Raw genomic sequence first — 15,359 nt, 5'->3', positions numbered from 1 at the left:
ACATTATTGAATTAAAGTAAAATAGTATAACAGTCTCTCTCTCTCTCTCTCTCTCTCTCTCTCTCTCTCTCTCTCTCTCTCTGTCTCTCTCACACACACAGTCTCTTACACGTACATGGAACAATAGACTTTGTACACACACTAAAATAACTTCAAAAAAGGCTTCTCACCCTATTTACGTATGTAAACGATAAGTTGGAACTGCTAGCAAATGCTTGGCTCTTGGAATTGAGAGACCAAACTCTTCATTCATGTCCAAGTTGTTGTGAAATAATGCAATATGTGTGTCAAATAAAGTCCCACATGGGAAAGATGAGAAGAAGTCTAAGTGTATAAATGAGATCAAGCATCCTTGGGGGAGTAAATGGGCCAAGAGGGAAGTGGGCCTCGCGCACACAACAACAGGCCACCAGGAGGGAAACGCAGTTGTAAACCGGCAATTTCCCCCCCTGCGCGTGAATTAAACGCGGTAAAGCCTCATTTTACGAAAATTATTTTAAACTTTGTTGAATATTTTTTAATAAAATTATGCTTACCAGAAAAGCCTTATTTTGGACCTGTTAAAAGTCAAGAGGCTTACTGTTTCGTTTTGTGGCCGACCGGACGCGTCTCGCGGGGTGTAGACGAACGTTGTGTGCACCAACGTTCGCGCTGTTCCGTCTCCAACGGAACCTTACGTTGCTTCGGTCGTACCCGCTCGGCGAAACAGAGGGATGCGTCCTCCGGTGATGTGGCCATTCGCGCCTATATAAGGGACTGTCCAGGCAGCGTGATTATACACTGTTCCATCCTCTTCCTCTTCTCTCCTGCTGTGTTTCCTGTTACAATCGCTTTCGCTGTTCTGCTACCTTGCTTCGCAGGAAGGGTTCGTTTGATCCTGGGGAGTGCCGCTGCCTGTTACACCGAGGGGCTGCGGAATATCTCTCAAGGATAGTGTCCTTGTGACGCGACTCGAACCGGATTTGCTGTTCCTCATTTGCTGCCGCCAACAATCTTGAGAGATATCCTGAACAATGGCTGCAAACAACGACGCTGCTGGCTCCAGTGCTGTTCCTGTCAGCGTTCCCCTGAACGTCCCGGCAGCCATACCGCTTCCTAGGCCATTCCCTGACACATCCAAGATAGAAATGTTCGATGGAAGCAACTTTAGGCGGTGGCAAGAACGTGTCTACACAATTCTGGACATGCATGGAGTCGTCAATGCGCTGACTCAATCAGAACCTGCTGCAGATGCTGATCAAGGACAGAAGGATATGTGGCACCAGGCCAACAAAGTATGCAGGCACACTTTGATCAGTACACTATCTAATGATTTGTTTGACATCTACAGCGTCTACAAAGAGGCCAAGCAAATATGGGAATCATTGGTTCTCAAATATACTGCTGAGGACGCTGGGAAGCAGAAATTTGTGGTCGGAAACTTCTATAGGTGGGAGATGACCGATGACAAAGACATCAAGCTTCAAATCAATGAATACCACAAATTACTGGAGGAACTTCGGGCTGAAAAGATCAATCTTCCTGACGAGTTCATCGCTGGGGTCCTGATTGAAAAGCTACCAACCTCATGGAACAACTACAAACAACAACTCAAGCATAAACAGAAACAATTGTCGCTTACCGGCTTGATCACTCACATCATCATTGAAGATACCAACAGAAGGACAATACAAGCAGCGAAAGAGAAAGAGATGGCTGCCAAAGCAAACCTAGTGGAAACAAAACCACGCAACAAGAGGTACGACCCTAACTCAAAGAAACAGAAAAATAAGAAACCTGATTACAAACCCAAAGGCACTAACTCCAAATTCAAGAAGAAGGGCAATTGTTTTGTTTGTGGCAAACCTGGACATTATGCAGCACAGTGCAGGAAGAGGGCTAAGGGAAGTTTTCAAAAGGATGAAAATCCTCCCAAGCCAAATGTGAATTTGGTTGAAGGAGATGACAGTGACAATGATGAAGTAATTGCTGCAATGCTTTCTCAGGCCCTCCTCATCTCTGATGTGAGAAAATGGGTGGTAGACTCTGGGGCTACCAAGTACATATGTGCAAACAGGGAAATGTATACCTCCTTCGAAGAAGGGGAAGATCACATTTATCTCGCTGACTCCCGAACTGCAAAGGTTCAGGGAAAGGGAAAAGTGGTGCTGAAACTCACATCTGGGAAGTCTCTAGTGCTAAATGATGTTCTGTATGTGCCCGATATGAGAGCAAATTTAATTTCTGTGGCTCTCTTGGGAAAGGCTGGGGTGAAAGTGTCATTTGAGTCTGACAAAATTGTGATGACAAAGAACAATGTTCTTGTGGGGAAGGGTTACTGTAATCAAGGTCTCTTTGTACTGAGTGTCGATATGAATGATAATGCATCTTCTTCTGTTTACTTGGTTGATTCTTATGATCTATGGCATGCTAGATTAGGGCATATTAATAGGAAATATATCAAAAGGTTGCAACACCTTAAATTAATTTCTGAAACTAAAAGTAATAATATTGGTAAATGCGAGATTTGTGCAGAAACCAAAATGACTAAAAAATCACATTTTCCTACACAAAGAGAGACTGAGTTATTGTCATTAATACATACTGATTTAGGTGATTTGAAACAAACAGAGACTAGAGGTGGTAAAAGATACTATATTACCTTCATTGATGATTTTTCTAGATACACTAAGGTGTACCTGTTAAGAAATAAAGATGAAGCTTTTGAAAAATTTATCTTATATAAGGCAGAGGTAGAAAATCAACTAAGTAGGAAAATTAAAAGAGTTAGATCTGATAGAGGAGGAGAATATTTATTACTAAATGACTTTTGTGAAAAAGAGGGAATAATACATGAAGTAACACCTCCTTACTCACCTGAATCTAATGGAGTTGCAGAAAGGAAAAATAGAACTTTAAAAGAATGATGAATGCTTTGCTTGTGAGTTCTGGTGCACCTGATAACTTATGGGGTGAAGCTCTGTTATCTGCTTGCTTTTTACAAAATAGAATACCTCATAGGAAAACTAACAAAACACCTTATGAGTTGTGGAAAGGTTTTGTACCTAATCTTAAATATTTGAAAGTGTGGGGGTGCCTTGCAAAAGTTTTATTGCCTGATTTTAAGAAAAGGAAAATTGGTTCTAAAACTGTTGACTGTATGTTCATTGGTTATGCTCAACAAAGTGCTGCTTATCGTTTTTTAGTTTTGAATCAAAACACAATTACTGAAACAAAAGATGCTGAATTTTTGAAAACATTTTTCCATTAAAAGTTGAGCATATTCCCAAAGGTGTTGAAAATCCTTCTGCCTCTTTCCAAGAAAAAACAAATCAAGTTTTGACTGAAGAATTACGGAGAAGTAAAAGACAGAGAAAGGAAACATCCTTTGGAGATGATTTTTACACATTTTTAGTACAAAATGAACCTAGAAACTTTTATGAAGCAATCTCTTCTCCGGATGCAGAGCTTTGGAAAGAAGCAATTAAAGATGAAATAGACTCCTTAAATAAAAATAAAACTTGGGTTTTGGTAGACTTGCCTTCAGGAGCAAAACCTATAGGTTGCAAATGGGTCTTTAGGAAAAAATATTTTCCTGATGGAACCATAGATAAATACAAAGCACGGCTTGTAGCTAAGGGTTTTACCCAAAAGGAAAATATTGATTATTTTGATACATTCTCTCCTGTTACAAGGATATCATCTGTTAGAATCCTTATTGCTTTAGCATCAATTCATAAGCTATTTATACATCAAATGGATGTTAAAACAGCATTTCTAAATGGTGATTTAGAAGAGGAAATTTATATGGTACAACCTGAAGGGTGTGCTGTTCCTGGGCAAGAAAACAAAGTATGTAAGTTAGTAAAATCTCTATATGGCTTAAAACAAGCACCCAAACAATGGCATGAGAAGTTAGATCAAGTTTTAATGAGTGGTGGTTTCTCTACTGTCGAAGTAGAAAGATGTGTTTATACTAAAGTTGTGAATAATGATTGTGTGATTATTTGTTTATATGTGGATGATATGCTTATTTTTGGAACCAGTATGAATGTGGTGCTTGAAACAAAAATGTTTCTTAATTCAAATTTTGATATGAAAGATCTGGGTGAAGCAAAAATAATCCTAGGTGTTAAAATCACAAGAAATGAAAATGGCATCTTACTTTCTCAGGAACATTATGTTGAGAAAATACTGAGAAAGTTTGAACATTATGATGAAACTCCTTTGAGTACCCCTTATGATGCTAGTGTGCATCTAAAGAAGCATAAAGGAGATCCGATTGCTCAATCTATGTATGCACAGATTATTGGGAGTCTGTTGCACTTGATGAATTATACCAGGCCAGACATAGCATATGCTGTGTGCAGATTGAGCAGATATACTCACTGTCCAGGCAGTGAACATTGGGAAGCTCTGAAGAGATTATTACGATATCTGAAGGGTACCATGAATTATGGTATACTATATAGTGGATTTCCCGCTGTATTAGAAGGATACAGTGATGCTAATTGGATCTCAGATTCAGACGAGACAAAGTCCACTAGCGGTTATGTTTTTACATTTGGTGGTGGAGCTGTCACTTGGAAGTCAGCCAAACAAAGCATCATAACTCGATCCTCAAGGGATTCTGAGTTAGTTGCTATGGAATTGGCTGGTACAGAGGCTGAGTGGTTGAAAAACTTCTTAGCAAATATCCCATTGGGAGACAAGCCAACGCCATCAATATCATTACACTGTGATAACCAGGCATCAATAGCCACGGCCAAAAATAAAACATTTAATGGCAAAAGCAGACACATTCGATTGAGACACAATATTTTAAGGCAGCTGCTAAAGGACGAGGTGATCTCAATCGATTTTGTGAGGTCAGAAATGAACCTAGCAGATCCATTAACAAAACCCCTAGGGAGGAAACAAATTATCGAAACATCGAGGGGAATGGGACTAAAGCCAGTATGATTACGACAGCGATGGCAACCCAACCTTTGTGATTGGTGATCCCATGAAGAAGGTTCAATGGGTAAGAACAAGTCGCTCGTTAGTACTGCTAGCACTAAACCAAAATTACTAGTCCCTTCCTATGATGTGTGAGAAAGTGCTAGATTGCATATTGGAGGGTTGAGCAAAGCTCTTAATGATTTCAAATCCTACGGGATGGTGTATTCAGTGCAGGTACACTTAAATGAAATCACCTCTACGAATGTGGAGTGGGGCCGCTCCTATGAGATCATGGCAAAATCTCTAGAGCATTCGTTATGCACCAGGCACGCGCACGGCCGTTATAACGCGCAAAACCGTCGTTAACAGCGGAAATGTGGGGGTATAATCTGACTTTTAATGCCTCTAGTACACGCCGAAGAGATGACAGTTCATAGAAGCAGGCTTCACTGGCATCTCTGTGTACTAAGTGTTATCAGTCTAGGTCTAGTTCATAGTCGCAAGAACCACTAGATACAATGATTATACCCATGTGTGTAACTCTGGCTCTTTATTTGACACATGTGGGGGATTGTTGTGAAATAATGCAATATGTGTGTCAAATAAAGTCCCACATGGGAAAGATGAGAAGAAGTCTAAGTGTATAAATGAGATCAAGCATCCTTGGGGGGGTAAATGGGCCAAGAGGGAAGTGGGCCTCGCGCACACAACAACAGGCCACCAGGAGGGAAACGCAGTTGTAAACCGGCGATTTCCCCCCCTGCGCGTGAATTAAACGCGGTAAAGCCTCATTTTACGAAAATTATTTTAAACTTTGTTGAATATTTTTTAATAAAATTATGCTTACCAGAAAAGCCTTATTTTGGACCTGTTAAAAGTCAAGAGGCTTACTGTTTCGTTTTGTGGCCGACCGGACGCGTCTCGCGGGGTGTAGGCGAACGTTGTGTGCACCAACGTTCGCGCTGTTCCGTCTCCAACGGAACCTTACGTTGCTTCGGTCGTACCCGCTCGGCGAAACAGAGGGATGCGTCCTCCGGTGATGTGGCCATTCGCGCCTATATAAGGGACTGTCCAGGCAGCGTGATTATACACTGTTCCATCCTCTTCCTCTTCTCTCCCGCTGTGTTTCCTGTTACAATCGCTTTCGCTGTTCTGCTACCTTGCTTCGCAGGAAGGGTTCGTTTGATCCTGGGGAGTGCCGCTGCCTGTTACACCGAGGGGCTGCGGAATATCTCTCAAGGACAGTGTCCTTGTGACGCGACTCGAACCGGATTTGCTGTTCCTCATTTGCTGCCGCCAACACAAGTCACTGGAAGACATACCATAAGGAAGTTCCCAAGAAAAGCAATGAACCAATTGAGCTAAAACAAATTTAACACTAGTCATACCCAAGTTCATGCCAGGACAACCTCTGCGACCTGAGCCAAATGGTAACAGTTGAAAATCGTGTCCTCGAACGTCAATATTGCTGTCAACAAATCTCTCAGGATGGAACATATGCGCGTTTTCAGACCAAACCTTAGAATCACGTCCTATGGCCCACACATTTACAATTACCCTTGTCTTTTTCCTTATATAGCACCCGTTGATTGTAACATCCTCCATACTCTCTCGAGGGACAAGTAAAGGTGCAACTGGATATAGTCTAAGAGTCTCTTTGATTACCATATCTAAATAACTTAACTTTGCTAAATCAGACTCTTCCACCATTCTCGTCATTCCAACAACGTTTTGTAGCTCATTTTGAAGATTTTTCATCACTCTTGGATGCCTCAAAAGTTCGGATAAAGCCCACTCAATTACAACAATAGAAGTGTCAGTTGCCCCTCCAACCATATCTGATAAAATAGCTTTGATGTTGGCTTTATCTATCACATGGTCTTGGTCGTCCTGTAGATCCACAGGTTGGTGCATCAAGGAAAGCAATATGTGTATGAAGTCGTTATGGTGTTGTAAATTTTGTCCTTTTGAAGTGTTTTCATGCTCCATCACTATCTTATCCAACACATCCTCGAGCGCCTTGTAGTTTCTCTTTAACTTTCGTGTCAAGCCCTGGCAACATCAATTCAATAGCTCACTATATATGAAGGATAACACCAATCTGGAAAGTCTAGATATGATCTGAACAGTCCAGACCTCATTTTCTTTTATTTTAAGTTTTAAAATAATTATTTTAATAGGTATAGAATCTAAAATAAAGATAATATGTTAATTATCATTTTTCAAAAATATTTTTATTTAAAATAATTAATGAAAAATTTTAAATTTAGACCATCCCAATCTGATAAACGCCAATTAAATGTGTATTTTTTAAAGTTCATACTATATATGTTTAATTTCTATCTAGAAACGCAAGGAAAAATATTTAAAAACAATCAATGCTCAAGGCGAAAAGATTATAGGCACATAACATAAAAGAAAATGACGTGATCAGCAAGATAATACTATATACGTGCCGATCATCGGCATGTGGGGTGCAGACTTATAACTCAACCAGAGCTAAAATCTTTCTATAACAGCAGAAACAAATTGCCCCCAATCATTAAAACTAACCACGTGCCATGGTTTCAATTTGATTTTGTAATGGTGAGCTGGCGGTGGCTTACTAAATCTTTCCAAAAGTTAACTATTCCATGCTGCTTAATCAATTATAAACCTGTTTAGAACAGCTTATAAGTAGCTTTTTAACAGTGATTTACAAAATACGAGGCAAGTATTTATGTAAGAAGAGTTCTGTTTCAACTTACGTGAAACGTGTTTATAAGAAAATTTCACCATGATCCCAGACAGACACTATATTGCTTATGCATAATTTCATCCATTTTCTTTTACTTTTTAGAAACTTGAACCTCTAACTTTCTAGCTACTATCTCCAATCCTAATTATAAACCTAGTTGATTAATTTGAGGAGATTAAAGAAAACAGTTAAGTTAGTTATTTGTAATAAATATGTGTTGTTTTTCTTAAAATATCCTTACTAGTCAAGTGTATTTGTTAGAACTATCATTGTTAGAAGAATTACCTTAGAAAAAAAATACATAAATATAAAAGACAAAGTGGATTGGAGTTTTATATTTAGAACCAAAATAAAAGTCAAATGAAGTCTATGAAGTCTTATATTAAGAATCAGAGGTATAATAATCTAATTTGAATTGGTGTGTCCAATAGTTACTAATACCTTTTTTTTGGGTCAAGATCAACTTGTTCTTTTTTTTAACATACGACCTATTTTTCAATTTGTAAAACATCTCAGACTAATTAAATTAACTAACTTCTTCTTCAATGTAATTCAATTAATTAAATCAATGTTATAAATTCTTTTAAATTCCCATACCCATTCACCCTTTTGTGTTCAACACTTCACCTTGGACCGCTCTTGGATCAAAATCTGAGATGCAGCTAGACAACGGACAGATTTGGTTTGCTGGTTGAAACATTGAATACACTAGAAGGAAAAAGAACAGTAAATATGCAGTTGAGTTGATAATGGTACCTGGATATCAAATGGTGCCAAGAAAGGCACGAAATCTGCAATATTGAAGGCTCCAACCAAGTTCAGCGCTTCATGAATAAGACCCTTCAGACCAAATCTATCGTCCCTGTTGCGTCCAAATATCATTTTATACATTATGTCTTCTACAAGCCGCTCCACCTTCCCCGTCAGATCCACCACCTCACTCGCCGCCGCCGACTTCTCAATCGACTTCACCAGCTGTCCCAACTCCTCCCTTCTTAAGGGAGCAAACGTCTCCAATTTCGACGAGCTAACAAGCTGCAAAGTACAGAGCTTCCTCATATCGCGCCAGTAAGGGCCATATTCAGAGAAAACCATCCCCTTGGAGCCATAAGAAAGGAACTCCGACGCTTGAGTCCTTGGGCGGCTGGCAAAAACGACGTCGTGCGTCCTGAGGAAAAGCTCGGCGGCTTCAGGGGAAGAGACGACAACAGCAGGGACCTGTCCGAGTCGCAAGGACATGATGGGTCCATAGCGCTTCGCGAGAGACTGAAGGGATCGGTGCGGGAGAGTACCCAACTGGTGGAGGTTGCCGATCACCGGCCAGGCCGGTGGCCCTGGGGGTTGTTTCAGGCCATGCTTAGTTCGTCTAAGGCACAGGGATAGGAACAGAGCTGAGAGAAGGAAGAGAAGTGGAAGAAGGAGAAGGGAAGGGAAGGGCAAAGAGGAAGAAGGCAGCATGTTTGATTTTTTGTCTGAGAGTAAATGAAGAAAGATGAAGGAGGCTAGCTTCAGTGGTTTGTATATATTACTAGAGGGTACTTTGCTCAGTCAGGGCGTATTTGGTTTGAGGAGAGGCTAGGAGAAGGGAAGGAGGGTAGGGCGAGAGAGGACAGAGGAGACTTTAATGTCATTTTGTTTAGTTTGATTGAGAAGAGGGAAAGAGAGATATTTAATGATTCTTTATCTAGCTAAGAGAGGGAATTGAGGGAGCAATAAGCAATTTATTATTTCATCCTGAGTTTATATTTTTAGGAAAAATGACAGATAAAGAAGCTCCAAAATGTGAAATGCCAATTTGGGAAGCTAAGGAAATGTAATTACCCATAGGGAAGTCCTTCCCAAATTGGAATTTTGAAATTCAGTGAACTGACAAAAATGCCCTTTGTTCTTTTTTTTTTAAAAAAAAAACCAGCCCCTCACCGGTGGCCGGCGGCCGGCCTCCGGCCACCGGCGTCGGCCGCCGGTGTGGTGGCTGCCGGTGAAGGATTTTTGTGACAAGATTTTTTTTTTTTGGAAATGAGATAATATTGGTTCAAAGTGACGGGGTTGTGGGATTTGATCCCACAACCCCTTGGCCACTTGGACCAATAAAAGGGAAGATGGCCATTGGGCTATCAAATATTTCTTAACCTTATAATGCAAACAAAAATATAAGTTAACTCTTTTATTGTGACTCCAGCTCGTGACAACAATTTATCTGAGATGACAAGTTTTAATTGAAAAATAACAAGTCTAAATTTGATATTAACAAAGCAACTTTTCCTTATACATAACAAATAGCAGCATGTGCATTAATTAAAAATGATCATAATTTATTTAAAAATGACACGTCTTTGTTGAAAAATAACAACAATTTATTCGGTATTTCTTGTTATGTATAAGGAAAAGTTGCCTTGTTAATATCAAGTTTAGACTTATCATTTTTCAGTAAAGACGTGTTATTTTCAAATAAATTATGGTCATTTTTAATTAACGTAGATGCTATTTCTTGTTATGTATAAGGAAAAGTTGCTTTGTTAATATCAATTTTAGACTTGTCATTTTATAGTAAAGACGTGTTATTTTTAAATAAATTATGATCATTTTTAATTAATGCACATGCTGCTATTTGTTATGTATAGGGAAAAGTTGCTTTGTTAATATCAAATTTAGACTTGTTATTTCTCAATTAAGACTTGTCATCCTCAAGCAAATTGTTGTCACGAGCTGGAGTCACAGTAAAAGAGTTAACTTATATTTTTGTTTGCATTATAATGTTAAGAAATCTTTGATGGCCCAATAGCCATCCTTTTGTTGGTCCAAGTGGCCAAGGGGTTGTGGGATCAAATCCCACCCCTCCACTTTGAACCAATATTATCCTATTTTCAAAAAAAAAAAAACTTTGTCACAAAAATCCTTCACCGGCAGCCACCACACCGGTGGCCGGCGCCGGTGGCCAGAGGCAGCCGGCAGCCGCCGGAGGCCAGTCGCCGGTCGACCACCGGTGAGGGCTGGGTTTTTTTTAAAAAAAGAAGAACAAAGGGCATTTTTGTCATTTGTGACAACCGCTTTTTCAAAACCATTTTAGATTAAATTCAACAATCCATTTGAACGATTAACCATGATAGAAAAGAAGAAACCTTAAAATTTTAAAATCACTATCATGGTTAAAAGAAATAAACTTATATTACGAGCCACATCAATCGTTCACTTGGGCCTTGGACTTTCAAAGTCCAGAAATATCATTCAACCGTTAGCCCAAACCAAACTTACACTTTCAAACACACAAACTGATAAAACATTTTAATATAAGTCATAGAGCCCATTAGTCAAAAATCAACACTATCAAATGAGTGTAATACGCAAAGTCTAAAATGTCTCGGACCTCCTCACGGCCCTATCATACCAGATAGTAGTAATTAAAAGTATTATTTTACATCATGATAGTAGATGAGCCCTATGTGGCAATATATAACAAGTCAGCACATAGAACAAAAGCAGGGAGGCTATACAAGCTATAACAGCACACTATGCCTCCTGAGCCTTCCCTGATGGGCCACCACCTGAACTATCACCTGAAAATGTTAAACCACGGGGTGAGACAAACGCCTCAGTAACTAACTTTCTAACTCATCATACATACTAACACGTGCTCGTGAGGTGTCCAGTGGGACAGTTATTAATTCTCGAGAACTATAGATATATAATTTCAATCATCCAAACCCTCACTATGGGAGCCAACACACAAGCCACATAAGTCTATCCCTCACTCTGGGGGATCAATCAAACATACGGGCCTATCCCTCACTCTGGGGGACGAATAAGAAGCCACAAAGGCCTATTCCTCACTATGGGGGACGAAAGAAGAAGCCAACCAATGTGCACCAATGGCGGCCTTACCACGTGGTAGGATACGACTCAATTCAAAATCCAAATAACAACCAATCATTCATAATATAATAAAAATGTCTCAATCTTTTCTCAGTATAATCCATAAGATTTAAATCATATATCTTTTCCAAACTTCTCAATCACCATTCCAAAAATCCCACAAGACAATTTTCATAGCTCAAAAGATATAACATATCTACTCAAGTTCCAAATATCAAATATTATTCTAAAAATAACAAAATACTCACAAACAACATATTAGCATATATAACAAGTGGAAAGTGGTTACCTCTCATCAAAGCAGTACTTAGGATTACCAGAAGGTCAATCCTTTGCTCAACCAATAATTAATCTACACAATTAATATAACCACATATTAATATAAATTAATTAATTAAACTTCTCTATATTATTTAAATTTCTAACAACCCCAAATTATTTATTTACCACCTCCAAATTATTTATCTTAATAAAAAGGATTTTCCAACAATTTCTAAATATAAAATTATTATGTTCTAAATTCTAAAAATCTCATTTTAAGTTTAAACCTCAAAATCAAACTATCAAAAATTCAATAATACTTCAAATATTTATAAATGAACAATCTAATCAAAACTTTAATGGTATAACTACCATATATATATTTCCATAAATAATAAAATTTTTAGCTACAATAATTATTTTAAAACCTCCAGTCACCCAATAAATAAAAATAAACCGATTAAAATCTTAATAATATGTTAAACACCTCAATTAAATTATTCAACTTAATTTTAATCGGTAAAATATGATATAAATCATATATCACATATTTTTCAACTAGAAAAATCCATTTAAGCACTAAAACCAACAAATGGACCAATCCAAACCGATTAAAATCTCAATAATATATCAAACAATCCAAATAAATTATTTAACTTAAATTTAATCGGTAAAAATATGGTATATCCCATAAATAACAGATTTTCAACTAAATAAATTAATTTAAATACTAAAACTAACAAATAGAGAAATCTAAACCGATTAAAATTAACAACTCATTCACTTCTAAATTTCTATAGTCATCTTTTATCAAAATTCAATACTTATATCATATATAAGTCTCAAAATTTTCTCTAATCACTATAATAATACTACTATTAGGAAGCATAAAATATATATGAAATATTTATGAAGAAAGTTTGATGAAAAGAGATAATTTCATGTACCTAAAATATCTTCAAAGCTTACCCTCTGCTTCACCGGTGTGCTCTCTCTCTCACACACTTCAGCTCTCTCTTTCTCTCTTTTCTTCTCCTCTTTCTCTCTTTCTTCTTGCGTTTGCCGTGGGGGGGGATGGATTGTGGGGGGTATTTAACACCCCCACATAATTATTGGGGGAGGGGAATTTCAACCCCAACCCCCACGTTTTTTTCCACCCCCTCCAATTTTTTCCACACCCCCTCCAACTTTCCACCGAAATTTTTTTTAATATTATAAAAAATATTATATTATATTATATTATTTTTCAATTATATTATTTTTCAATTACTTTTTTTTAAGGATATTACATCATTTCACTGAATTTCAAAATTCCAATTTGGGAAGGACTTCCCTATGAGTAATTACATTTCCTTAGCTTCCCAAATTGACATTTCACATTTTGGAGCTTCTTTATCTGTCATTTTCCCATATTTTTATTTATATATTATATAAATCAATTCACATTTTAATTTAAATTACATAACTGATTGAAAATTTCAGCTAAATCATGTTATATGTGTATAAAAAAATGATATAATATTTTTTATGTAAATTAATATATATATATTTGAAGTAATTAATTAACACATTTTATTTTTTTATTTTTTTACAAAAAACGAAATCTTTTCTCTTCTGCCCATTCTGTTCTAGCTTTAATGTACAATCTAATTAATAAACTAATACGTTTGAAAAAAAATCAAACCGCAAAGATACATAGAAATATTAGAACTGGAAGAAGATAATATGAATGGCTGCGACCCTTACAGGGGAGAAGTGACGATAAGGATAAAAATAGCCACTATTCCTCTTCCACTCTCTCCTCCCCAAAGCCATCACGTTCAACTCCTCTCATCTCTTTCCTCCCCTTCTTCCACCGCCACCACTATCCCCTTCTCTATCTCCTAGCACCTTCTCGTCCAACTCCATAATCAGCTTGCGGCTGCTGACTAATGCCAAGCCAGAAAAGAGACTCCCAGCCTACTCATCATTTTCGTTGGCGGTGGTGCTCAGGAAGACAAGAAAGAAAGAAGAAGAAAGGAAGGAGTATACCGCCAACCAAGCTGGGAATATCACAAATATATAAGGATAACATAGTCAGAAAAATTTTGACTTTCCTAAAAAAAACCCTAATTTAAGGGGACCCAAATGAGGGTAAACGAGGGGAGGGGAGGAAAAATTTTGAGTCTTCTTTCCTTCTAAATTTTCGTCCAAATAAGGGGAGGGGGTCATATTCCCTCCCCTCCACCCTTCCTTCCAATCAAATACATCCTTAGAGTATATTTGGCTCAATGAGAGGAAGGAGAGAGGAATGATTTTAATGGAGGAAAAGGAAAGGGGGGAGAGTAGAAGGATTTTAATATTATCTTGTTTGGATTTATAAAAAAAGAGGGGAGAGGGGAGAGAAAAATATTTTAATATAAACAATTTTGCCCTTATTTTATTTAAGATATGGGCATAATGGTCACAACATAACAAAATATGGACATAATGGTCATAAACTCCCCTCCTAAAATTTGTATATTGCCAAACAAGAAAAACTGATTAAAATCCCTCCTCTCCCCTTTCCTCTCTCCCGAATTCCTCGTACCAAACACACCTTTAGACTGTGGATGAAGATGTGAAAATTTGGGATCTCGGGTGTCATGTGGCCACTCTGCCGCTTATTTTTGGGTGCTTCCTAAATTTTTTTTTTTCATTTTTTATTATTAAATGTAAAATAAGTTAAATTTTAATATCTTATAAAGAAAATTCATTTTTAATTTTTTATGATTTTTTAAATATTTGAGAATACTAAATTTTTAAAAAACCGTAAAAAATTGAAAACTGAATAATTTTTTGCGATATTAAAATTTTACTTATTTTATATAAAATCTAATAACAAAAATCTAAGGGACACAGCACCGCCCGAAAATTTGAAGGTGTGTTCTCCCGAAAGAACACAAAATAAGGGCGTCCACGTGCGATTCAAGCTGGATTAGAATATTAGCGGCAATTTTGACCATCGACTGAATTTAAAAAATGGGAGAATTTCAAATTTTCATTTAAATTCCAGTGCAATGAGAATTAAGAAATTTTAAGATTTGAACTCATACCTTTTGCTTAAAATGAAGGGGGGGATTAAGTTGGGAGAAAAGTTGATAAAAATAAGTCTGACTGTTGAAATAAAAAGCAAGTCCTAATGAAAATTTAAAATCCGTTTACAAGTACATATACATTTTTTTTTTAGTAAGATGGTATCGCTGCCTCAGGGTATCCCAGCACAACCGGCCAGACTAATCCCAAGTGCACTCGCAGGTATCGAGCCCATGACATGGTAGGGAAGGCGCCTTGCGTTCCCGTTTGCGACCAGTCGGACCCGACCCTTGCAGGCCAAGTACATATACATTTTGACAAGTAAATACATATACAAACTCAAGTTACATGCTAATAGATTCTGATAGGGAAATAACGAGTGTTCCTAGGTCAGTTATACGTATTTTCATAACTAAGTACTCTTTCAGTTCTTAATATAAGACCCATTTAACTAATTTGATTAGATTAAAAAAATTATGTAAGTTAGTTAATTATAAAAAACGTGACACGTTTTTCC

The 15,359-nt window shown here is 37.5% G+C and overlaps 1 protein-coding gene across 1 annotated transcript; it reads right to left on the bottom strand.

The window, feature by feature from the left end:
• Nucleotides 1-175: 175 nt before the first annotated feature.
• LOC114755418 (cytochrome P450 CYP736A12-like) lies at nt 176-9,127 on the bottom strand. The gene is made up of 3 exons (XM_028944298.1): nt 8,414-9,127; nt 6,228-6,972; nt 176-261 (listed from the first exon to the last, which is right to left on the bottom strand). Exons 1-3 carry the CDS (start codon nt 9,113-9,115, stop codon nt 176-178), a joined length of 1,533 nt encoding a protein of 510 aa, XP_028800131.1. The 5' UTR covers nt 9,116-9,127.
• Between the last annotated feature and the right edge of the window lie 6,232 nt (nt 9,128-15,359).

The sequence above is a fragment of the Neltuma alba genome, unplaced genomic scaffold (assembly GCF_004799145.2).
Source record: "Neltuma alba isolate B1F8T4 unplaced genomic scaffold, ASM479914v2 tig00010269_pilon, whole genome shotgun sequence".
NCBI classification, from domain to species: Eukaryota; Viridiplantae; Streptophyta; class Magnoliopsida; order Fabales; family Fabaceae; genus Neltuma; species Neltuma alba.
This window is presented reverse-complemented; position numbering and strand designations above follow the sequence as displayed.